Source organism: Eleutherodactylus coqui, chromosome 9 (assembly GCF_035609145.1).
Source record: "Eleutherodactylus coqui strain aEleCoq1 chromosome 9, aEleCoq1.hap1, whole genome shotgun sequence".
Lineage (NCBI taxonomy): Eukaryota > Metazoa > Chordata > Amphibia > Anura > Eleutherodactylidae > Eleutherodactylus > Eleutherodactylus coqui.
Window position 1 is genome coordinate 44,482,422 of NC_089845.1, and position 22,712 is coordinate 44,505,133.

At 45.3% G+C, this 22,712-nt stretch overlaps 1 protein-coding gene across 1 annotated transcript in view; it reads right to left on the reverse strand.

Annotated features, from left to right (window-relative positions):
• The window catches only part of CDYL (chromodomain Y like), a 94,640-nt gene that overhangs the window by 43,284 nt on the left and 28,644 nt on the right, over positions 1-22,712 (reverse strand). The window contains exon 2 of the mRNA XM_066579310.1: positions 161-812. Within this exon, the coding sequence (XP_066435407.1) occupies positions 161-812 (652 nt within the window). The remainder of the gene's footprint in view (positions 1-160; positions 813-22,712) is intronic.

The window sequence follows — 22,712 nt, forward strand, 5'->3', positions numbered from 1 at the left end:
CCTGTTCGCAAGTAGGGGACTATCTGTACATGTAAGCTAGTAAAATAAACGATTACAGCATATCTAGCCCAAAACATACATGCATAAAAGGCACTTTATACAAGTATCACAATTTTTGTTTTCATTTGTAAAGACAGTTTTGTTAGACATGACTTCTTACCTTTTCCATTTACCGCTAATGGGTTAACAGTCAATGGCAGCTGAATTTGTGGCACTAGTGATGGCGGTCTTGGTCTGCTTCCCATGCGAGCCCTTTCTGCACCAGGTCCCAATAAAGCTCCAACTGGTTTCTCAGCCGTTACCTCCGGTGCTACAGAATCCTGTTCCTGTTCAATATGGTTTAGCTTTTCCCCAGGTTCATTTTGGAATCCATCAACTGAATTCCTGTTTTTCATCGGGCTTTTTGGTACAAGAATTTTGATACCTGATCTAGAGAGGTCCATATTTTTCCTTACGGGAAGCAGTTGAGAAGGACTTTTGCGTAATTTAGGACTGGTAGAAAGTTGAGTATTTTTTGAGTCCGCATCTTTAAGAGTCAAAGATTTCGGTGAAGTTCTTGAAAGAGAACTGTTTGTTGACCTGGAGATTTGTTTTCTGGCATTGTTGGGAGATGTCCTATTTGTTTTTGATAGTGTGGTGTTATCTTTTGGCTTTTCATTGAGTCTCCTATTGAATTCAAGAATATATTCCTCACAGTTTACTAGATGTTGCTCTGGTTCCCACGTATCATCTCCACTGTCATATCCTTTCCAGTGCACCAAATATTCAATTTTACCTTTTTTATTTTTCCTTTTGTCAACAATTCTTTCTACCTAAAAATGAAAAGAAACGTATTCATTCAAAGTACAGATGAGTTTCTACATTTTACATTTTTAAAGAATGCAATGAGAAATAGAAATCATAAAGAAAAAGTCGAATACAGGCACTACTTACACAAACTTTATTCTCATGTTACGTGCACTTTAGATCAACCCATTGAAATAAAATGTTACAGAACAGGTCTAAAATTGTAACCTCCGCGGCGATCGTTAAAGCACCAAGCCCAGAGTGGACTTAAGGCAGTGTTCATCGGGGTAAATAAACACCGGTTAGTTCCACTGGAAAGTGAATGTTTAGCTCTATCAGCTAGGAGAAGCAAAAACAACTAAAGTGGGGCAATCGCCCCAACAAGAGCGACCCCGCGTCCCGAACCTGGGCCACCGGCACTGTCTTTAGGTGAAGACAGAGAGTACCTATTAACATATGGAAATACAATAGAAACAACTGAGGCTGTGGCAGAAGTTACACCGATACATACAAGATAAGTGGCAGATAGATAGATAGGAGATAGAGAGCTAGATAGATAGATATGAGATAGACAGACAGACAGACAGACAGGAGATAGATATATGGTTCGCGCTGACGTTGTGCTGCCAATCCTTTATTGCATCACGGCCGTTATGCCAGAACCATGTCTCCGCAGTCAAGCCGTGACAGAAATAAGTTACAAAAGACTACAAACTTTGCTATCCATTTTGACTTACGAGTAAGGGCTTGTTCACAGTGCTATCATTCAATTCTGTTGTCTTGGCTCCATCCGAGTCGAACAACATTATAAAACTGCAAGTGCTGGATCTGGCACATGCCAAACATGAACGGCACTGGATGAACCCAGTTGACCCCCGTTGACCATAAAGGGTCTCTCCGGATTCAGTTATGTCCTTCTGCATTTTTTAGGATGAACTCATACTGGATTCGGGGTTATTCTGTCCTACATTTTAACGCAAATCTTCGACGGAGGCCCCAGAAGAGTATCTCCAAGCAGGTGAATGAGCCCGACAATTTTAACAGCAGTCCCTAATCTCTTCGGTTGATTGATAGAAAAGTAAAATACTACATATGAATATAGAGAGTTAGTGAATACAGAGAAAGCAGAGACAAAGAAATAACCGGGACTGAAGTGGCGTGAATGGCACCCATAATCCAGCACTCATGTTCCACTGAAGTGGCCTGGCTATTATACCATATGTAAGAATGATTAATCTGATTCAAGACGTGTCGGCAGTTTTATCCTCTGCCTTTATAAATCCTTAATAAAAGCTGGGTTTGGTGCCCAAGTTTATTTTCCTAGCACCTCAGTGCCGGACTGTGAAGGCTGCAGTGTTTTGCATGCTAGCAGTGGGGCATGCTAGGAAAATATACATAACTAGGTGACCGGATCTACTTGCTTGGCTGAAGCTGAAATGTCCTCGTCATAGTGAAGGGTTGTAATATGGCCAATACTAGGGAGATTATCAGACGCCGATATAACACGGGGATGCAGACATTAAGAATGACTGTACATTTACCACAATGTTATACATTTAATCTTCTATTAGTTCTATTGACCATTCTCTTTAACAGGTCTCATCTGGAAATTCTTTGGAATGGATGATTTCACTAACTAATGGACCGCGCTCATCACATATTTAGGACGCCGGAGTAGTTAGTTTGTAAAAGCAGACATTATGAGGGAGATTTACTAACTACAATGGTTCGGCTCCGCTTAGCGCTCACTGCTGTGCTGAGGCAGAGATGCGGCGGACAGCCCTGCCAGTCATGCTGTTCATGGCTGTGCAAAAAATTCAAAAAATTTTTATAATTATGGGCTGGATTTAACGAGAAACTATGTTTGTGTGACAACCCCTGATTTATATTGTTACAAAAGTCTAAATCTATTCTAAGCATAATTTCAAACTTGACCAATTTTCTATTTTTATTCTGTGGGGAGTAAATATGTTCCCGATAGTAAATTATTAGAGATGATGTAATGTCCTGTATTGTTCTTACAGCAGCTTTGTGCACGAGTGCATAATAATGTACTATTCAGTATAGATCATAATATATAAAAGGGAAAAATGGTCTCCCCCCCCCCACGAAGAAAAAAGCTTGTCCAAGGACTGTGGTATTGCACTGCGTTGGGTCCTATTCACTTTAATTGGGCAGAGCTGCAATACCACACACAAGGCTTCTGTTCTCTTCCATTCCCTCATGTTTCCGTGTTTTTTAATGGAAAAATAACGCTGCTGACTGTGCTATTCTCCCGTCCCAAGAAGAAGAAAAAAAAACCTGAAACCCAACGGAAGCAAGCGTTTCCATTTTTTTAAACTCCATTTAAATCAATGGGGTAAAAAAAAGAAAAGAAAAAAAACAAATCTGTTTTTTCAGTATTACATCAGTTTCTCTTTTCCAAAAACAGAGCAGAAATGGAAACCCTGAACTGACCTAACGTAGGTGTGAAAACCACAACTTATTTATAAGAAACAGACCTAATAAAAGGAGAGGAGGTATTGCTTTGTATGTTAGGAAAACAGTCATCTCCACAGAGATTCAAACTTCAGAGCATGGGAGTTCTGTAGAAACTGTTTGGGTAAGAATACAAGGAGAGAACAACAAACGACACCATTGTAGGCATTTACTAGAGGCCGCCGAGAGAAGCAGAAGATACTGAGGAACTCTTTCTACATCAGATGGCCAAGCTCTCAAAGAAAAGAAAAAAAGGAGACTCAGCGCTCCATGGAACGGATCATAAAGTAGATGTGGTCAAAATCCAAGGTGCTTTAATAAAGAATAAAAAGGACTATGTTGGATTTTGACCACATCTACTTTATGATCCGTTCCATGGAGCGCCGATTCTCCTTTTTTTCCTTTTCTTTGAAGTTACGCTTTTCCAGTGGTTGAGCCCCAGTACTGGGGATACAACGAGCTCTGGCCAGCTCCCCCCTGTTTTTACAGGTGGTAGTGGAAAAACTATCTGGATTTCTACAGAGATTTATTACGTGCAGACCGGGACTTGGAGGTGTTGCGTGGGGAAGCTCTCATTCCTTCGGGAGCATTCCCACCCACACCGGGTAAGTTCTTTCTGATATATATACCCATTTGGCAGTTGGCATTTCATGGGAGGAGCGCTGTCCTGATCTATCGCTTTTCATCAAGCTCTCAAAGAAGCATAACATAGTGATCATGGGAGATTTTACCTATCCAGACATTGTTGGGAATCTCTCTCAGGTAAAAGTAATGGAGCCAACAAATTCTTATCCGCTCTTGCTGACAACTTTATCTTCCAAAAGGTCGAAGAGAAAACAAGGTGATCTATCTTGGACATAATTCTTCTCAACAGGGAGGAAATGGTTGAGGAGGTGTGGGTCACTGGGATCTTAGGAGGCAATGATCACACTATCCTTGAGTTTTGGATAACAAGGGGAGGAAGACCTGAGAAAACTCAGACCTCAAGGGTGGATTTCAGAAAGGCAGATTTTAATGAACTCAGAAAGAGGGTAGGAAAAATCCAATGGCTGGATGTCCTTAAAGGGGTTTTCCAGACATAAATACTATTGATGACCTATCAGGATAGGTCATCAATAGTTGATCGGCCGGGGTCTGCCGCTCGGGACCCCGCCTGATCAGCTGAGCTTGCGCATGCTGTCAGCACCGCAATAACAGTGGTCGGAGTGGAAGCCTCCGCGCCAGCCTCCCATGTAGTGACCGGCGCTTGTAACTGCAGGCACGGCTCTCATTGGTTCAATCCCTGCCATTCATCGAGCGCTGGCTGTGATTGGCTGATGCTTAGCAAATCACAGCCAACACTTCCAGAAGGTGGGATTTTTGAATTCCTGGCCAGAAGAGGAGAAGATGACTGGGGGAGAAGATACGGCCGAGCTGACAGCGCGGGACAGGTGATGCATGTGTTTTTTTTTTGTTTTTTTTTCTGCAGCCAGTGCTTAAATTTTAGCTTTGACAGTAGGATTTCCTACTGTCAAAGTTGCATCGCACCGCACGAAAATCGTGTTTTCATGCGATGCAACAGGGAGCAAGGCTCCATAGGGAAACATGGGCTACAAAACCTCACGAGTCGCTTACATATAGCGGGACCCGTGAGGTTTTTGTGTCGTTTTGTAGCATGCTACAAAACATCGCATGTGTGAAGGAACCCATAGGAAAGCATGGGCTTCTCATACATGCGATTTATAGCATTGTAGCAACGCTACAAAATCGCTCGACTTTGTCACCAGTGTGAATGAGGCCTTATTACAAACAAGCAGACCTCAAAGGCAGTAGAAAGTTTTAGAAAAATCAACGACCGTATCATTGGTATCTGGATACGTGGTAAGCCAGTGAACATCTCAGTCTTACAGGTCTATGCCCAAACGACGGATCCCGATGAGGAAACCATTGAAAATTTTTATGCTGACGTCCAGAAAACTCTAAATGAACTGCTAAAGAAGGTTATTATTTACATTATGGATGACCAATTTCTAAGTCAGCAGCCAACCAGAAACAACCATTACAGGAAAATGAAATCAAGCCGGTAATCGCTTGATACAGTTCTGCCAAGAAAATCGGCTTAGGATACCAAACACTTGGTTTATGCAACCCAAACGCCGACTGCACACATGGACATCTCCCAAACGCCGACTGCACACATGGACATCTCCCAAACGCCGACTGCACACATGGACATCTCCCAAACGCCGACTGCACACATGGACATCTCCCAAACGCCGACTGCACACATGGACATCTCCCAAACGCCGACTGCACACATGGACATCTCCCAAACGCCGACTGCACACATGGACATCTCCCAAACGCCGACTGCACACATGGACATCTCCCAAACGCCGACTGCACACATGGACATCTCCCAAACGCCGACTGCACACATGGACATCTCCCAAACGCCGACTGCACACATGGACATCTCCCAAACGCCGACTGCACACATGGACATCTCCCAAACGCCGACTGTACACATGGACATCTCCCAAACGCCGACTGTACACATGGACATCTCCCAATGGCCTTCCTCGAAATCAGATTGACTACATTCTGTGTCGTCATTGTAGGCAAAGTTCAATCGTTGCAATAAAAACCTTTCCTTGCGCCGACTGCGGCTCTGATCATGAACTCCTTGCAGCTAAGATCAAGATCAAATTTCGTAGCATTGAGAAAAGTGCTCCATTGAGAAAATTCGAAACCTCGTTATGTTTACAATTTAATTAAAACTGTAATAAAAATTTTGGATGTAAATTCAGAATATTATGCTGCAACAACTGTAAAAATGCTAATCCATATTTTGCAACTTTATTATCTCTGTAATATAACGTATACATGCCTTATCGGAGTTGCTATCCATAAAAGTAAAAAAAATGTAAAAGAAAATTCGACACCTCTAAAATCCCCCAATCATACACTATTGAGGTGGCAAACCGAGTCGAACTGCTTGACAACATCAGAAAAGCATCCATAGGAACTATGGCACGATATACAGTCCACAGTTATGGAAACAGCCAGTAAGCATCTCACCTATAAGGAACAGGAAAAACGACGCTATTGGTTGTCCGAGCAAACCCTCAGAATAGCTGATAAAAGAAGAGCGGCAAAGGCGGCCGACAACAAAGACGAAGTTCGGCAACTAAATGCCGACTTTCATTGAGCTGCAAGGAAATATAAGGAAATGGACTGGAATGAGTGTTGCAAACAACTCAAAGCAGAAGCCATGAAAGGTCAAATGCGAGGCCTATTCTCACAGGTCAAGATGGCCCTTTCTTGGCACACAACAGCACAATGAAAGGCAAAATGGGGAGGAACTGAATGACCAACAGAGTATCAAGGAGAGGTGGAAGGAATAATTGGAGAAACTATATGTCTGCAACCACATACCTGGACCATTGCATGAGGCGGAGCCTATGGACTTGTAGCCCTCCATTATGGAGTCAGAAGTGGTTATGGCAATGAAACAACTAGCCAAAAATAAAGCACCAGGCATAGATAACATACCAGCAGGGCTATTGCTGCCAGTACCAGTGAAAACCATCACAGCGCTGTGCCAGGCAGTATGGGCATCCACACAATGGCCACAGCACTGGGAAAGATCTGGCTTTATCCCTCTACCAAAGAAAGGCGACTCCCAGAATTGCTTCAACTACCAAACAATCGCCCTCATTCCACATGCAAGCAAGATCATTCTCAAAATTATGCAGGAAAGACCGAGATCAGTAGTTGAAGCGGCACTCCCTGATGCGCAGGCAGGATCCCAGCGAGGACGCGGCACCCCAGACCATATTGCAAATCTGCGATGGACCATGGAAAAGACTCAAGAATACCAAAAGAATATCTACATGTGCTTCATCGACTACATCAAGGTCTTTGGCTGCATAACCATGACAAGCTGTGGCAGGCCGTACAAGAGCTGGGCATGTCGGAACATCTAATCAAGCTAATAAAATCACTTTACACCAATCAAGAAGCCCCTGTGAGAACACAGTATGGGGACACAGATTGGTTTGGGATCGGCAAAGGTGTCCGACAGGGCTGCATCCTCTCACCCTTCTGGCCTAACCTATATGTAGAAGTGATCGTGCGGAAAATAGGTGGCAGAAACATCAACGAACTCCGTTATGTGGATGACACAACTCTGCTTGCCGAAACAGAAGTGAGTCAGAAGCAGCTGATATGGAAGATTAAAACTGAAAGTCAAAAAATGGGCCTCTACCAGAATTTAAGAAGACTAAAACTGCAAAAAATGGCCAAATTCAAATCAAAATTGACAACGAGGTCATAGAATGTCTGCGAGGCTTCATCTTCCTTGCCTCAAAAATTGACCAGGCTGGAGAAACTATGCCAGAAATAAGACGAAGGATAGCACTGGAGCGAAGTGTGATGCTAAAACTGGACAAACTCTGGAAAAGTAGGGATATCGTCATAGCAACTAAACGCAGGATAGTGCAAACCACCGTTTTCCCCATAGCCATGTATGGATGAAAAAGCTGGACTGCGAAAAAAGCTCATAGGAGGATTGATGTGTTTGAGCTGTGGTGCTGGCGAAAGCTGCTGCGTATTCCCTGGACGGCGAGAGTAACAAAACAGAGAAGTCCTGAATCATATAAGACCTGATATATCACTGGGGACAAGGCTCAGGCTCATGAATTTTGGCCATGTGATGTGAGCAGAATCGCTCGAAAAATCTATTAAGCTTGGACAGATCAGTGTCAATATAAGACCCGGCCGCCAAAGAACATGATGGCTGATACTGTCAGAGCCGATACTGGCATGGATATCATACAACTGAAAGAAGCAGCGCAAAACCGAAGAACATGGAGGGAGCTCGTCATCAGGGTCGCCGAGGGTCATGAATGACTTAACGGCTTACAATAACAACTTATCAATGGTAATTGGTGCATGGTTTTATTATTCTATGTAAGCTACACTTTAGTTATGGTTACAATTTTAAGTTTTATAATAAAAAAATCTCCAGAATCTTCTGAAACCAAGCCTTGAAGTTTGAGTTATGCGTGCACGCCCAAGCTTAAAGGGGTTGTCCCGCGCCGAAACATTTTTTTTTTTCAACACCCCCCCCCCCCCCCCCCGTTCGGCGCGAGACAACCCCGATGCAGGGGTTAAAAAAGAACACCAGACAGCGCTTACCTGAATCCCCGCGCTCCGGTGACTTCTTACTTACCTGCTGAAGATGGCCGCCGGGATCTTCTCCCTCGGTGGACCGCAGGGGTTCTGTGCGGTCCATTGCCGATTCCAGCCTCCTGATTGGCTGGAATCGGCACGTGACGGGGCGGAGCTACACGGAGCCGGCATCCTGCACGAGCGGCCCCATTGAGAAAAGAAGAAGACCCGGACTGCGCAAGCGCGTCTAATTTGGCCATTAGACGCCGAAAATCAGGCGGGCTCCATGGAAACGAGGACGCTAGCAACGGAGCAGGTAAGTGAAAAACTTCTTATAACTTCTGTATGGCTCATAATTAATGCACAATGTACATTACAAAGTGCATTAATATGGCCATACAGAAGTGTATAGACCCACTTGCTGCCGCGGGACAACCCCTTTAAGCTACCACCCGGAAGGCATAGTGTTTTCTCCTAGGATTTTCTGATACTTCATTGCATCCATCTGTCCCTCCACACGCTGCAGCGTTTTAGCGCCAGAGGAAGCAAAGTAGCCCTGAAGTATCACCGAACCATCGGTATGCCACCCTGGGAAGGCAATGATCTCTTCTCTTAACATTTTGGACCACTCTCTTTATTTAGCCACATTTAGAATATGCAATCAAACATCACTTTCTACAAAGCCCTGATATGTTTTATCTTAAGCACACCTGATACAATTAATGAAGCCCTTAATTAGTTGCATCAGATATGCTTCAGGCAACACCTGATTTGCAGATGTGTGCTCTTATGAGGGATTTTATGCAGGATGTTGAATAATTCTGAGGCCTCTTGCACATGAGAGTTTTATCGCTGCCATTTAGCTGCGATAAAATGCCGGCCGGAAAACGCGACCATCTGAAGCACTGGATTCCAATGCATCTATTCAGATGGGCGATTTCCCACTTTTACGCACGGCCGGAAAAGATAGGATTTGTCTTATCTTTTGCCAGAATACGTAGCCGGTTCCCACAGACTCCTATGGGAGCCTATGAGAGCAGTCAGAGAAGGGGAGGGGGAAGGAGGTGGGAGGGAGTTTAGCAGCAGGTTGCATTGCTAAAGTTCCTCCCCTTGCCGGAAGCTCCCATAGGCTGGGGAGAGAAATAAGGGAAATAAGCAAGGCTTCTATGAGAGCTTCTATTACAGTGATCAGTCGGCAAAGGGAGAGGGGAACTTAGCAGCACTAAATCCCTTACTTACGCCGCAGTACGGCTGTCTGAGTGGGACAGAGAACGGGAGATTTTGCCGCAACTTGGGCCCGGCTTTCTCTCGTTAGTGTGATTTTCGGGCCATGATGTGGGTGGCTGAAAATCGCAACGCTCATGTGAAAGAGCCCTGAGACTGCATTAGTCGCTAGAAGTGGCATTTTGTGTTGAATTTGGAGAAACCACTTGTCATATTAGTTGCATTGAGCTATATACTTTTTCTTGTTGGTATTTCTGCAAACAGATGAAAGTTTGTACATTCTGCAAATAAACTTCATTTAAAGTGGGGATAAAATAATTTTGATTACTACTGTATACTAGAGATGAGCGAGCACCCAAATGCTCGGGTCCGCGTTATTCGAGTCGAGCTTTTCGTAAAATTCGAGAGCTCTACTTGAGTAATGAACCCCATTGACTACAACGGTAGACTCAAGCATTTTTGTATGTGGGACGCCTCTCTCTCTCTCTCCAGCCAATTTGCCAATGACACATGCTCCGTCATGGCGAGGAGGGGCCAAAACAGGTACGTCACAGCGGGGAGGAGCCAAAAACTGGGGCGGGGGTCGAACACGGTTTGATGCTCGTTCGAGTAACGAGCACCATCGAGTACGCTAATGCTCGAACGAGCAACAAGCTCGGCAGAGTATGTTCGCTCAACTCTACTGTATACCCAAATTAAACTTTATATAAGGATAAAGAGGCGTTTCCAGCATTGTAAAATGTAGAAAAGGTGCTAAGGAAAGAAAAATACACAGCAAAATCTATATGGCAATTGGGTAAATGAGTCACATGGTCATTGTCCTTTCAACCTTTGCATAAACCAATTGTACAAGCAAATATCATAAGTTTTAGAATATCTTATAGCAGAAAAATGTTTTCCTCCTTTTTTTCCTTCTTAAACCGTTTGCACACGCTGAAGAGCTGCTAAAACCCATCTGGGGTCTTCGGACGTGGGCTGTCCACTCACCGAAGAATCAAATTATATCCTGCCCATCGAGGTCAATATGAAGTCTTGGAGCAGCGCTATGAATGGTTGTCATTTTGTAACTATGAGGAGATGAGGAACCCAGTAAGAAACAGAAAGACACACAGACGAAACACTATTAGCTGCAGAAGTCTATTCCATTCCAAGTGTGTTATTCCCATCACTGCAGTCCAGCAATTACCTCCAATATCCGATATGGTGCTGATTTGGGGTCAGAATTAGGTAGCAGAATCTCCGGTTTTCTCTATCTACAGTGTATGGGAGACATCACAACAGCTAGTCTCCACTCACCAGCTCAGGGACTATTGATAACACTGCGCAACATAATGTTTGTAACCGATAAGCAGATAGGCGGCTTATAGTAACTTCAGTGCGCTGAATTCAAATATGATATCCGTTTTTTTCTGTCATGTAATGTTTTCTAATTATGAGAAATAATGTAATCCAATTGCCGTTATGTTGTATTTTTTGGAAATCTGCCTATACAATTAATCCAGCAGGCTCGCCATTAACCTTGCTTAATAAAAAAAAATAACAAAAGTGATTGCGCAACTATTTCACAATCACTGTTACACACCGCGCGCTGGCTGAACACTATAAGGGTAGGTTTATGTAACATATAGGGTATGTTTCCACGTGCTGGAAACTCTGCAGACCATCCACCAGTAAGTTGTAATTAATGAACTGTGTTTTTACAGGTCATTGGTTAGACTAAATAAAAGAATCAAAATCCTAAAAAAAAATACATGTTTGATATCGCTGCGTCCTTAAAAGTCCAAACTAACAAAGCAATGTGTTATTTACCCCGTATGGTGAAGGTCATCCGAAAAAAAATTAAGAATGTCAGAAACACACTCTTTTGCTCATTCTGTCTCCAAGAAAAAAAAATGCAATAAAAACTGATCACAAAGTCGGATGTATTCCAAAATGGTACCAACGCAAACTACAGGACGTCCCGCAAGAAATGAGCCCTCGCACAACTATGTGCATAGGAAAATAAAAACGTTATTGCGTGCAGAAGATGGCGGCAGAAAATTAAAACATTTTTAATATATCTATGAAAAAGAATAAAAGTAGTACAGCAAAAAAAAAAAAAGAAACCCAAAAAACAACTACTAAGTTTGGTATCGTAGTAATCATACCGGCCCACAGAATAAAGTTATCAGGTCATTTTTGTTGAAGTTTGTGGCCCATGGAAACAAAATGCACCGAAAGATGGTGGAATTTTGTTGTTTTTTTTTTTCCATTTTACTTCATTATATGGTACATTAAATAGTACGATTGAAAAATACAACTCGTCCAACAAACAAACCCTCATACAGTGACATCAATGGATTAAAAAATTTACGATCTTTTAAAACAAACAAAAAATAAATGCTTGGTCACTAAGGGGTTAAATAACTTGAAGATGAGAGCTGCTGCTATTATTAAGTTTTACCAGTGTATTCAGCATGTTTTAATTTTACAGAAACGTATCAATTACTTTGTTACAATTTTTTTTTAATTGTTGCGCAGTGTAATTAGAGATACATTCTGCAAAGAGGAAAAGTTATGAGAAAAAGCAAGCTGCAAGTCAAATAATGGCCAGAAATAGTGTTATTTCTCATTCGCACACACAAAAGCTTATACTGAAAAGTCATCTGAAATGACAGGTATGCTTTAACAGGAAATAATAGGAAAGAAAGACAAGATCGATATTTGGTTAGATAAGCAAAAAAACAATCTTTCCTATGATGCAGGTAGGCATCGCCTGCTCAACTTGGAAGAATCATGGAATGATGAAGACAAACCAGCTACAGACCTTGGATCATCAGCTCTTGTTTACAAACCCCCATACAATGCACTCTACAAGCAGCCTAATTAAGATTGGAATACACACTTTCTAATGGAGCTAAGCAACTCTGCTCTTAAAGACAAAGAGTTCTTCATGTTTGCCTCTCAGCCTTCTGGCGGTAGTAACAGTATGTGGCATGTGTTCTTCGCAGAACAAAGTATACTTTCTTTTGGAGTCATTTCTAGGTTGCAAATTAATTTATATTCCTAAAAAGTGAGATAAATAATGGGCACTTCCATACTTGAACATTATTTACCATGGTTGGGTAAAGAGAAAAAAAAAGTTTTATTGTACAGTAATACTAAATTGTGCATATTATTTGGTGTCGTACAAACTTTGTTTAATAAACTTCATTATGTGTAAACTGCTTCTTTTTTCGATACGTTTTTCATCTCCTGCAGAGATGACAATTTATGATCTACATTGATTTTTATAGAGTGAACTGTCATTTATACATGTCACACCCAAGTAGAAGCAGGAAGCTATAGTGATCCCAAGGCTATGGACACTTTGGGGGACATTTATTTTTAGTGAAATACATGAATTTGTGGCTAAAAATCATTTCTGTAATTGGGTTTCATAAAATATTTCCATTTATTTATTTTCTGCAGTTTGTATGTATCACAGTACATAGTAATCTGCAGATAGTTGTTCACTAGTAAACCCACTGTGACTAGAGTTGAGTGAACATACACTGCCAAGCTTGATGCTCGTTCGAGTATTAGTGTACTCGATGGTGCTCGTTACTCGAACGAGCATCAAATCGTGTTCGACCACGCCCCAGTTTTTGGCCCCTCCCCGCCGCAGCGCATGTCATTGACAAATTTTTGGTCGAGCAGGAAGGGAAGAGAGAAGGGGGGAGAGGGGGACAGAGAGGGGGACCATTTGTTGTCAGCTTTCCCCCTCATCATTGCATTCCTAAAGCCATATCAGGGATTTTGTGGGACAAGTTCCATATTTTATGAGCATCATTGAAGGTACACAATGTATCATATAACTTCTATTAATTTATTACTGTGGGGGAGGGGGATTACGACCTTCACCGTGCTGTATAGGTAACATTATGTTATTCAGCACTATAACAGGAGTGGCTAGTTTATATAGGGGTTTTTTAAGGCTTTACTTCTTTTATACACTAAACTACTCATAAAATTTGGTTTTGTGTTGTCATTCCAAGAGCCATAACATTCTCTTTTCCATTAACAGAGCTACTTAAGAGCTCGCTTTTTTCACGATGAACTATAGTTTTCCATTTAGACCATTTTGGGGAACATGTGACATTTTGATCACTTTGCATTTCATTTTTCTGTGTTAAAATTAAGAAAAAAAAAACAACACTTCAATTTTGACTTTTAAATGTCATTTAGCATGCAGCGTACGCATCCTGTTAACCGAATTCTGCAGGTCACTATGATCTGAAAGTAAAACAGATTTTTTCCCCCCAAATATTACTACTTTTGCACAATGAAACATTTTTTTTTTATTGCATCGACGCACCCAAATAACCACCAACATTTATTATAATTCTGTCAACATAGCTGTGTGAGAGTTTTTGTTGTTTTTTTTTTTTTTTTTAGGTGGGTAGATCTGTAGTTTTTAAATTAGAGTTTTGTGGGTCATATATGTGATTTTATGATCACTTTTTATTTTTTTTTTTATTCCTGGGGGTTGGAGGGTTTTTTTCTTTTTTTTTTATAAACATAAAGGAGGTGGACTAATTTTTTTAGTTTAGGTTATTTTTAAATGTTTCATTAACACTTTTCTACATTTTATTTTTGCCCCCACTAAAGGACATTACTAGTTACAAGAATTCCTATAATACACTGCAATAATAAAGTAAGGCAGTGTATTATACAGACTTATTAGAAACAGTCTCAGGTAAGGAGCAATATCCATTGTACATGGCAGGCCTAGAGGCCATTGTTAGGCCTGCAGGTGTTGTAGCAGCCCATCTGCCATTTAAGGGGTTTAAAGCACAAGCAAGCTTATCATCAGACAAGTTACTACAATACCTCAAAAAACCAGCAGCACTCAGTGTTAACTATCCATCACATATATATCAGACCATCTTCCCCAAATTTTCCCAAACTTAGTCAAATGACCTCATTTTTTATATATCCTCCTTTCCAAAGATATAACATCTATTTTTGCAACACAATCTCCTATTGCCAGACGGGCAAACTGCATTCAACGGGCAATAATCAACTTCCACGTCTGATGCAATGCTCTTTGAATTCCCCAAATAGTAAGCCCATCAACAATACCCAAAATACAAATTCTAGGATTAAGAACAATATCGACAAGATATAGGTTTTTCATTATCTCTAATCCCCGATTCCAAAATTCACGCAGTTTTAAGCAATCCCACATCATATGCATTATATCCGCACCATTGATGTAACATTTCAGACAGGCTCAGTATGATCTAATACCTATGTTGGGCAACTTTAATGACGTACGATAAACTCTATGCACTAGATACAATTGCGACACTCGTTGACTTTCAGACAAGGATATCACTGAAATTATGCGCCACACTGCGGCTCATATGGCCTAAATCTGTTTCCTAATTCTCCTTCAGGGCTCCCACACACACTTACGTTTTTTTTTAACGTGAATGTCAATGGGACTTTCAAATGTTAAAAAAGGCATCGCACAGAAATCGCAAAGCACAAATTTGCGATGCGTTTTTAATAGAGATGAGCGAGCACCAAAATGCTCGGGTGCTCGTTACTCCAGTCGAGGGTTCGTTTCGAGTAACAAACCCCATTGAAGTTAATGGGCGACCCGAGCATTTTTGTATTTCGCCGATGCTCGCTAAGGTTTTCATTTGTGAAAATCTGGGCAATTCAAGAAAGTGATGGGAACAACACAGCAACGGATAGGGCAGGCGAGGGGCTACATGTTGGGCTGCATCTCAAGTTCCCAGGTCCCACTATTAAGCCACAATAGCGGCAAGAGTGGGTCCCCCCCCCCTCCCAACAATTTTTACTTCTGAAAAGCCCTCATTAGCAATGCATACCTTTGCTAAGCACCACACTACCTCCAACAAAGCACAATCACTGCCTGCATGACACTCCGCTGCCACTTCTCCTGGGTTACATGCTGCCCAACCCCCCCCCCCACGACCCAGTGTCCACAGCGCACACCAAACTGTCCCTGCGCAGCCTTCAGCTGCCCTCATGCCACACGCTGGCCTCATAGCCACACCACCCTCATGTCTATTTATAAGTGCGTCTGCCATAAGGAGGAACCGCAGGCACACACTGCAGAGGGTTGGCAGTGCCAGGCAGCGACCCTCTTAAAAAGGGGCGGGGTGATAGCCCACAATGCTGTACAGAAGCAATGAGAAATCCAATCCTGTGCCACCTCCATCAGGAGCTGCACACGTGGGCATAGCAATGGGGAATCCGTGTGCCATACAGTATTCATTCTGTCAAGGTGTCGCATAGCTCAATCCACACTGCAAGGGGAAAGCCATCTGCGCTCTGCCCCCTACCTAAGTCAGTCAGTGCCTTTGTGCCAGACAGGTCAAACACCGTGAAGGGAACTAAGTTTGCACCAACAGCATAGGGGGGTCCTAGGAAGCCCAAGACATGAACCAAAAATTGATCTGAGCGGCCAAACATGGCAGACTTGCACCGCGCCCACGGCATAGGCCTCGGCCCACAGATTCAGCAATCCTAGGCTGGAAGCGGACTTTCACTGCACCCAGGACATAGGCCTCTGCACAAACCCTCAGCAATCGCGTGCCTACAGCGGACTCCAATGCTAGCGTAGCTGTGCACGTCTCATTAGCGCTGTATTGCTCCTGTAGTTTGTCCCAATGCAGTGCCCTGGATAGTAGAGCTAACGTCAGATTAAATACAGGTGGGCTTCGGCCCACACTGCATGCCCCAGTCAGACTGGGGTTCTTAAGAAGTGGATACATGCAGTTACAACTCCGTGTGGACCGACAGCATGGGTGGGTCCCAGGAAGCCACCGGCGGTACATAAATGTATCCCATTGCAGTGCCCAGCACAGTTGAGGTAACGTCCGATTAAATGCAGGTGGTCTTCGGCCCACACTGCATGCCCCAGTCTGACCGGGGTTTTTAATACATAGACACTGGCAGGTACAAATCCCTAATGTGAAGTCCCTGTGGACCCACAGCATGGGTGGCTCCCTGGAACCCACCGGCGGTACATAAACAAATCCCACTGCAGTGCCCTGCTCAGCAGAGCTAGCATCAGATACAATACAGGAGGGCTTCGGCCCACAGTGCATGCCCCAGTCAGACTGGTAATATGCACCTTAACAGTAACCACGTTGGTGGTAATGTGGTGGTGACTGCGGACCTAGTAGCGCGGTTTTATTTAGTTGGTTTTCGGAATGTGGCCAGGATTAAGTGGGCCGTGGCGGGGGGATGGTTGTTGTGTCGTTAAAGGTGACATTTTTGGACTGCCACCAGACGGACCAATGCAAAGGTATTTGCCAAGAATGTTTTCATTGTTGGAGGAGGAGGGGGATGTTTTTGAGGCACTACATGTCCTCTCCACGTGTCCGTGGTATTATGCACCTTAACAGTAACCGCGTTGGTGGGAAATGGCCTCGCCGCCATCATGTCTTTGGGAAGCCTCCGTTTCCACACCCCAGTGACATAGCATTAGCAGCGGTATAGTCAGAGCCCAGAATTAGTAACATTTCAGCGGTAGCATTAGGGACAGGCCCCAGTAACATATCACTAGCAGCATTATAGGGGGAGCACAGTATTAGTTCCATTTCAGTAGTAGTAGCAGTCGAGACAGGCCCCAGTAACAATTCCGAAGCAGCAGTATAGGGGGAGCACAGTATTAGTTCCATTTCAGTAATAGTAGCAGTCAAGACAGGCCACAGTAACATTCCCGTTGCAGCAGTTTAGGGAGATAACAGTCTCTTTCACATTTTAGTAGTTGCAGTATAGACAAGGCCCCAGTTACATTTATGTAGCAAAAGTGTAGGCCAACCCCACACACCTTGCTGTAGCATGAGTTAAGGCGAAGCCCATAAAAATTACTAGGATTACACTGTAGCCGAGGGCCCAAAAAAATTGGTGTACCAACAGTAGAAATGTACCTCAGAAAAATTGCCCATGCCCAACCAAGAGGGCAGGTGAAACCCATTAATCGCTTTGGTTACTGTGGCTTAATTTATAACTAGGCCTGGAGGCAGCCCAGTTAAAATAAAAATTGGTTCAGGTGCAAGTTTCAACGCTTTAACGAGAATTGAAGCGTATAAACATTGTTTACAAAAGTAATATGACTGAGCCTTGTGGGCCTAAGAAAAATTGCCCGTTTGGCGTAATTACGTGAGGTTTCAGGAGGAGGAGCAAGAGGAGGAGGATGAATAAAATACACAGATTGATGAAGCTAAAAGGTCCCCATTTTTTATGGTGATAGAGAACGATGCTTCCATCCGCGGGTGCAGCCTACGTATTGTTTAGGTACCGCTGCTGTCCGCTGGTGGAGAAGAGAAGTCTGGGGAAATCCAGGCTTTGTTCATCTTGATGAGTGTAAGCCTGTCGGCACTGTCGGTTGACAGGCGGGTACGCTTATCCGTGATGATTCCCCCAGCCGCACTAAACACCCTCTCTGACAAGACGCTAGCCGCAGGACAAGCAAGCACCTCCAGGGCATACAGCGCGAGTTCAGGCCACGTGTCCAGCTTCGACACCCAGTAGTTGTAGGGGGCAGAGGCGTCACGGAGGACGGTCGTGCGATCGGCTATGTACTCCCTCACCATCCTTTTACAGTGCTCCCGCCGACTCAGCCTTGACTGGGGAGCGGTGACACAGTCTTGCTGGGGAGCCAGAAAGCTGTCAAAGGCCTTAGAGAGTGTTCCCCTGCTGCGCTGTACATGCTGCCTGATCTCTGCGCCTCCCCTGCTACCTGGCCCTCGGAACTGCGCCTTCTGCCACTAGCGCTGTCAGATGGGAATTTTACCATCAGTTTGTCCGCCAGGGTCCTGTGGTATAGCATCACTCTCGAACCCCTTTCCTCTTCGGGTATGAGAGTGGAAAGGTTCTCCTTATACCGTGGGTCGAGCAGTGTGTACACCCAGTAATCCGTAGTGGCCAGAATGCGTGTAACGCGAGGGTCACTAGAAAGGCATCCTAACATGAAGTCAGCCATGTGTGCCAGGGTACCTGTACGCAACACATGGCTGTCCGCACTAGGAAGATCACTTTCAGGATTCTCCTCCTCCTCCTCCTCAGGCCATACACGCTGAAAGGATGACAGGCAAGCAGCATGGGTACCCTCAGCATTGGGCCAAGCTGTCTCTTCCCCCTTCTTCTCATGCTCCTCCCCCTCCTCCTCAACATGAGGGTGCTCTGACTATCCAGCAACATACTGTCTTCCCCCGCCTCCGTTTCCGAGCGCAAAGCATCTGCCTTTATGCTTTGCAGGGAACTTCTCAAGAGGCATAGCAGAGGAATGGTGATGCTAATGATTGCAGCATCGCCGCTCACCATCTGGGTAGACTCCTCAAAGTTTCCAAGGACCTGGCAGATGTCTGCCAACCAGGCCCACTCTTCTGTAAAGAATTGAGGAGGCTGACTCCCACTACGCTGCCCAGATGAAACCGATGTTGCAGGGTCCGCAGGGTGGCCGCGTCCGTGTTGGACTTGCGGAAATGTGCGCTGACCCGGCGCACCTTTCCGAGCAGGTCTGACAAGCGTGGGCAGCTTTTTAGAAACCGCTGAACCACCAAATTAAAGACGTGGGCCAGGCATGGCACGTGCGTGAGGCTGCCGAGCTGCAGAGCCGCCACCAGGTTACGGCCGTTGTCACACACGACCATGCCCGGTTGGAGGCTCAGCGGCGAAAGCCAGCGGTCGGTCTGCTCTGTCAGACCCTGCAGCAGTTCGTGGGCCGTGTGCCTCTTCTCTCCTAAGCTGAGTAGTTTCAGCACGGCCCGCTGACGCTTGGCCACCGCTGTGCTGCCACGCCGCGCGACACCGACTGCTGGCGACGTGCTGCTGCTGACACATCTTGATTGCGAGACAGAGGTTGCGTAGGAGGAGGAGGGTGGTTTAGTGGAGGAAGCATACACCGCCGCATATACCAGCACCGAGCTGGGGCCCGCAATTCTGGGGGTGGGTAGGACGTGAGCGGTCCCAGGCTCTGACTCGGTCCCAGCCTCCACTAAATTCACCCAATGTGCCGTCAGGGAGATGTAGTGGCCCTGCCCGCCTGTGCTTGTCCACGTGTCCGTTGTTAAGTGGACCTTGGCAGTAACCGCGTTGGTGAGGGCGCGTACAATGTTGCGGGAGACGTGGTCGTGCAGGGCTGGGACGGCACATCGGGAAAATTAGTGGCGACTGGGAACCGAGTAGCGCGGGGCCGCCGCCGCCATCATACTTTTGAAAGCCTCCGTTTCCACAAGCCTATACAGCAACATCTCCAGGCTGATCAATTTGGCTATGTGCACGTTTAACACTTGAGCGTGCGGGTGCGTGGCGGCGTACTTGCGCTTGCGCTCAAACAGTTGCGCTAGCAACGGCTGGACGCTACGCTGAGAGACATTGCTGGATGGGGCCGAGGACAGCGGAGGTGAGCGTGTGGGTGCAGGCCGGGAGATGGTCATGCCTGTATCCTGAGAGGGGGGTTGGATCTCAGTGGCAGGTTGGGGCACAGGGGGAGAGGCAGTGGTGCAAACCGGAGGCGGTGAACGGCCTTCGTCCCACCTTGTGGGGTGCTTGGCCATCATATGCCTGCGCATGCTGATGGTGGTGGCTCCCCGGCTGATCTTGGCGCGACAAACCTTGCGCACCACAGTTCGTCGGTCGTCTGCACTCTCAGTGAAAAACTGCCAGATCTTTGAGCACCTCGGCCTCTGCAGGGTGGCATGGCACGAGGGGGCGCTTTGGGAAACAGTTGGTGGATTATTCGGTCTGGCCCCTGCCTCTACCCCTGGCCACCGCACTGCCTCTTCCAACCTGCCCTGCTGCTTCACTTGCCTCCCCCTCTGAAGACCTGTCCTCAATAGGCTTAGCAAACCAGGTGGGGTCAGTCACCTCATCGTCCAGCTGCTCTTCCTCCGAATCCTCTGTGCGCTCCTCCCTCGGCCGTACTGAAATTACTACTACCTCACTGATAGACAACTGTGTCTCATCGTCATCGTCCTCCTCACCCACTGAAAGCTCTTGAGACAGTTGCCGAAAGTCCCCAGCCTCATCCCCCGGACCCCGGGAACTTTCCAAAGGTTGGGCATTGGTCACGACAAACTCCTCCGGTGGGAGAGGAACCATTGCTGCCCAATCTCGGCAGGGGCCTGAGAACAGTTCCTGGGAGTCTGCCTGCTCCTCAGAATGTGTCATTTTCATGGAGTGAGGAGGCTGGGAGGAAGGAGGAGCAGCAGCCAGAGGATTCAGATTTGCAGCTGTGGACGGCGTCGAAGACTGGGTGGTCGATAGATTGCTGGATGCACTTTCTGCCATCCACGACAGGACCTGCTCACACTGCTCAGTTTCTAATAAAGGTCTACCGCGTGGACCCATTAATTGTGAGATGAATCTGGGGACCCCAGAAACTTGCCTCTCTCCTAATCCTGCAGCAGTCGGCTGCGATACACCTGGATCAGGAGCTTGGCCTGTGCCCACACCCTGACTTGGGCCTCCGCGTCCTCGCCCCCGTCCACTAGGCCTACCCCTACCCCTCAGCACGGTGTATTACGAGTAGAGCAGAAACAGAGCGCTGTAATTAAATGTGCCGCTTATTCGCCTGTGGTTGGAGGCTGACTTCGCGTACGGAACGCACAGCAGAGCCAGGAAACAATTATGCGCAAGGCTGGGTATTAATCACCTACTACTCCCCCCAGCAGAGACGCAGTAAACTGAAGACAGTGACAGGCAGGCCAAATATAGTATATTTTTAAACTTTTTGGGAAAAGCCCACTGCCTCTGATATACACTGTATTTCGATTTCCCTGTTGGATGCTGACTTTGCGTACGGAACGCACAGCAGAGCCAGAAAACAATTATGCGCAAGGCTGGGTATTAATCACCGACTACTCCCCCTAGCAGAGACGCAGTAAACTGAAGACAGTGACAGGCAGGCCAAATATAGTATATTTTTAAACTTTTTGGGAAAAAGCCCACTGCCTCTGATATACACTGTATTTCGATTTCCCTGTTGGAGGCTGACTTCGCGTACGGAACGCACAGCAGAGCCAGGAAACAATTATGCGCAAGGCCATTAATCAGCGACTACTACCCCCAGCAGACACGCAGTAAACTGAAGACAGTCACAGGCAGGCCAAATATAGTATATTTTTACACTTTTTGGGAAAAAGCCCACTGCCTATATAGCCAGTATACCTCTTTCCCTGCCTCACCAGTACTGCCCCTATACTCTGTAAAATGACTGCAGACTGAGGACGCAATGCTCTGCACGCCCGATATACAAAAAAAAAATAAAATTGTGCAACACTGCTAAAAGCAGCCTCAACAGTACTGCACACAGTCAGATGTGGCCCTAAGAAGGACCGTTGGGGTTCTTGAAGACGAATATAACACCTAACACTCTCCCTATAGCAGCTAGAGCAAGACAGCACTTTCCCTGATCTCTCTCAGCATGCATCTGTGGCGAGCCGCGGGCGGGGCAGATTTAAATACTCGGGTATCACCTGATCTCCCCAGCCACTCACTGCAGGGGGGTGGGAAAGGGCTGGAATGTCACAGGAGGAAGTTGTAATGCCTTCCCTGTTCTTCTATTGGCCAGAAAAGCGCGCAAATTTCTCTGGGAAGGAAATGTAATGGAGTCGAGCACCGCGTGGCGCTCGTCTCGAGTAACGAGCATCTCGAACACCCTAATACTCGAACGAGCATCAAGCTAGGACGAGTACGTTCGCTCATCTCTAGTTTTTAACATTAGAAAGTCCCATTGACATTCATGTTTTAAAAAAAAAAAGGACAAGTGTGTGGGAGCCCTCAAGAAAATTCACCAAAGGGTGTTGGACCTTAAGCACTGATAATGATCGGGCCTGCAGCAAAAGCATGTCATAACTGAAGAAACTGGAAAAAAATAACTGTGGGGAAGATTATAAAACTTTCTAAATTGGTTAAAGCTTAAAAAAAAAAATAAAAAAAAAAAGACCCCCAATAGTATTCTCCCTGGAAAACCTCTTAAAGTATATAAAAAAGGTTGTGCCATCAAAACCATTTTAATAAGATTTCCCCTGCCAATTATTGACAAAGAGAGACGATTCCAG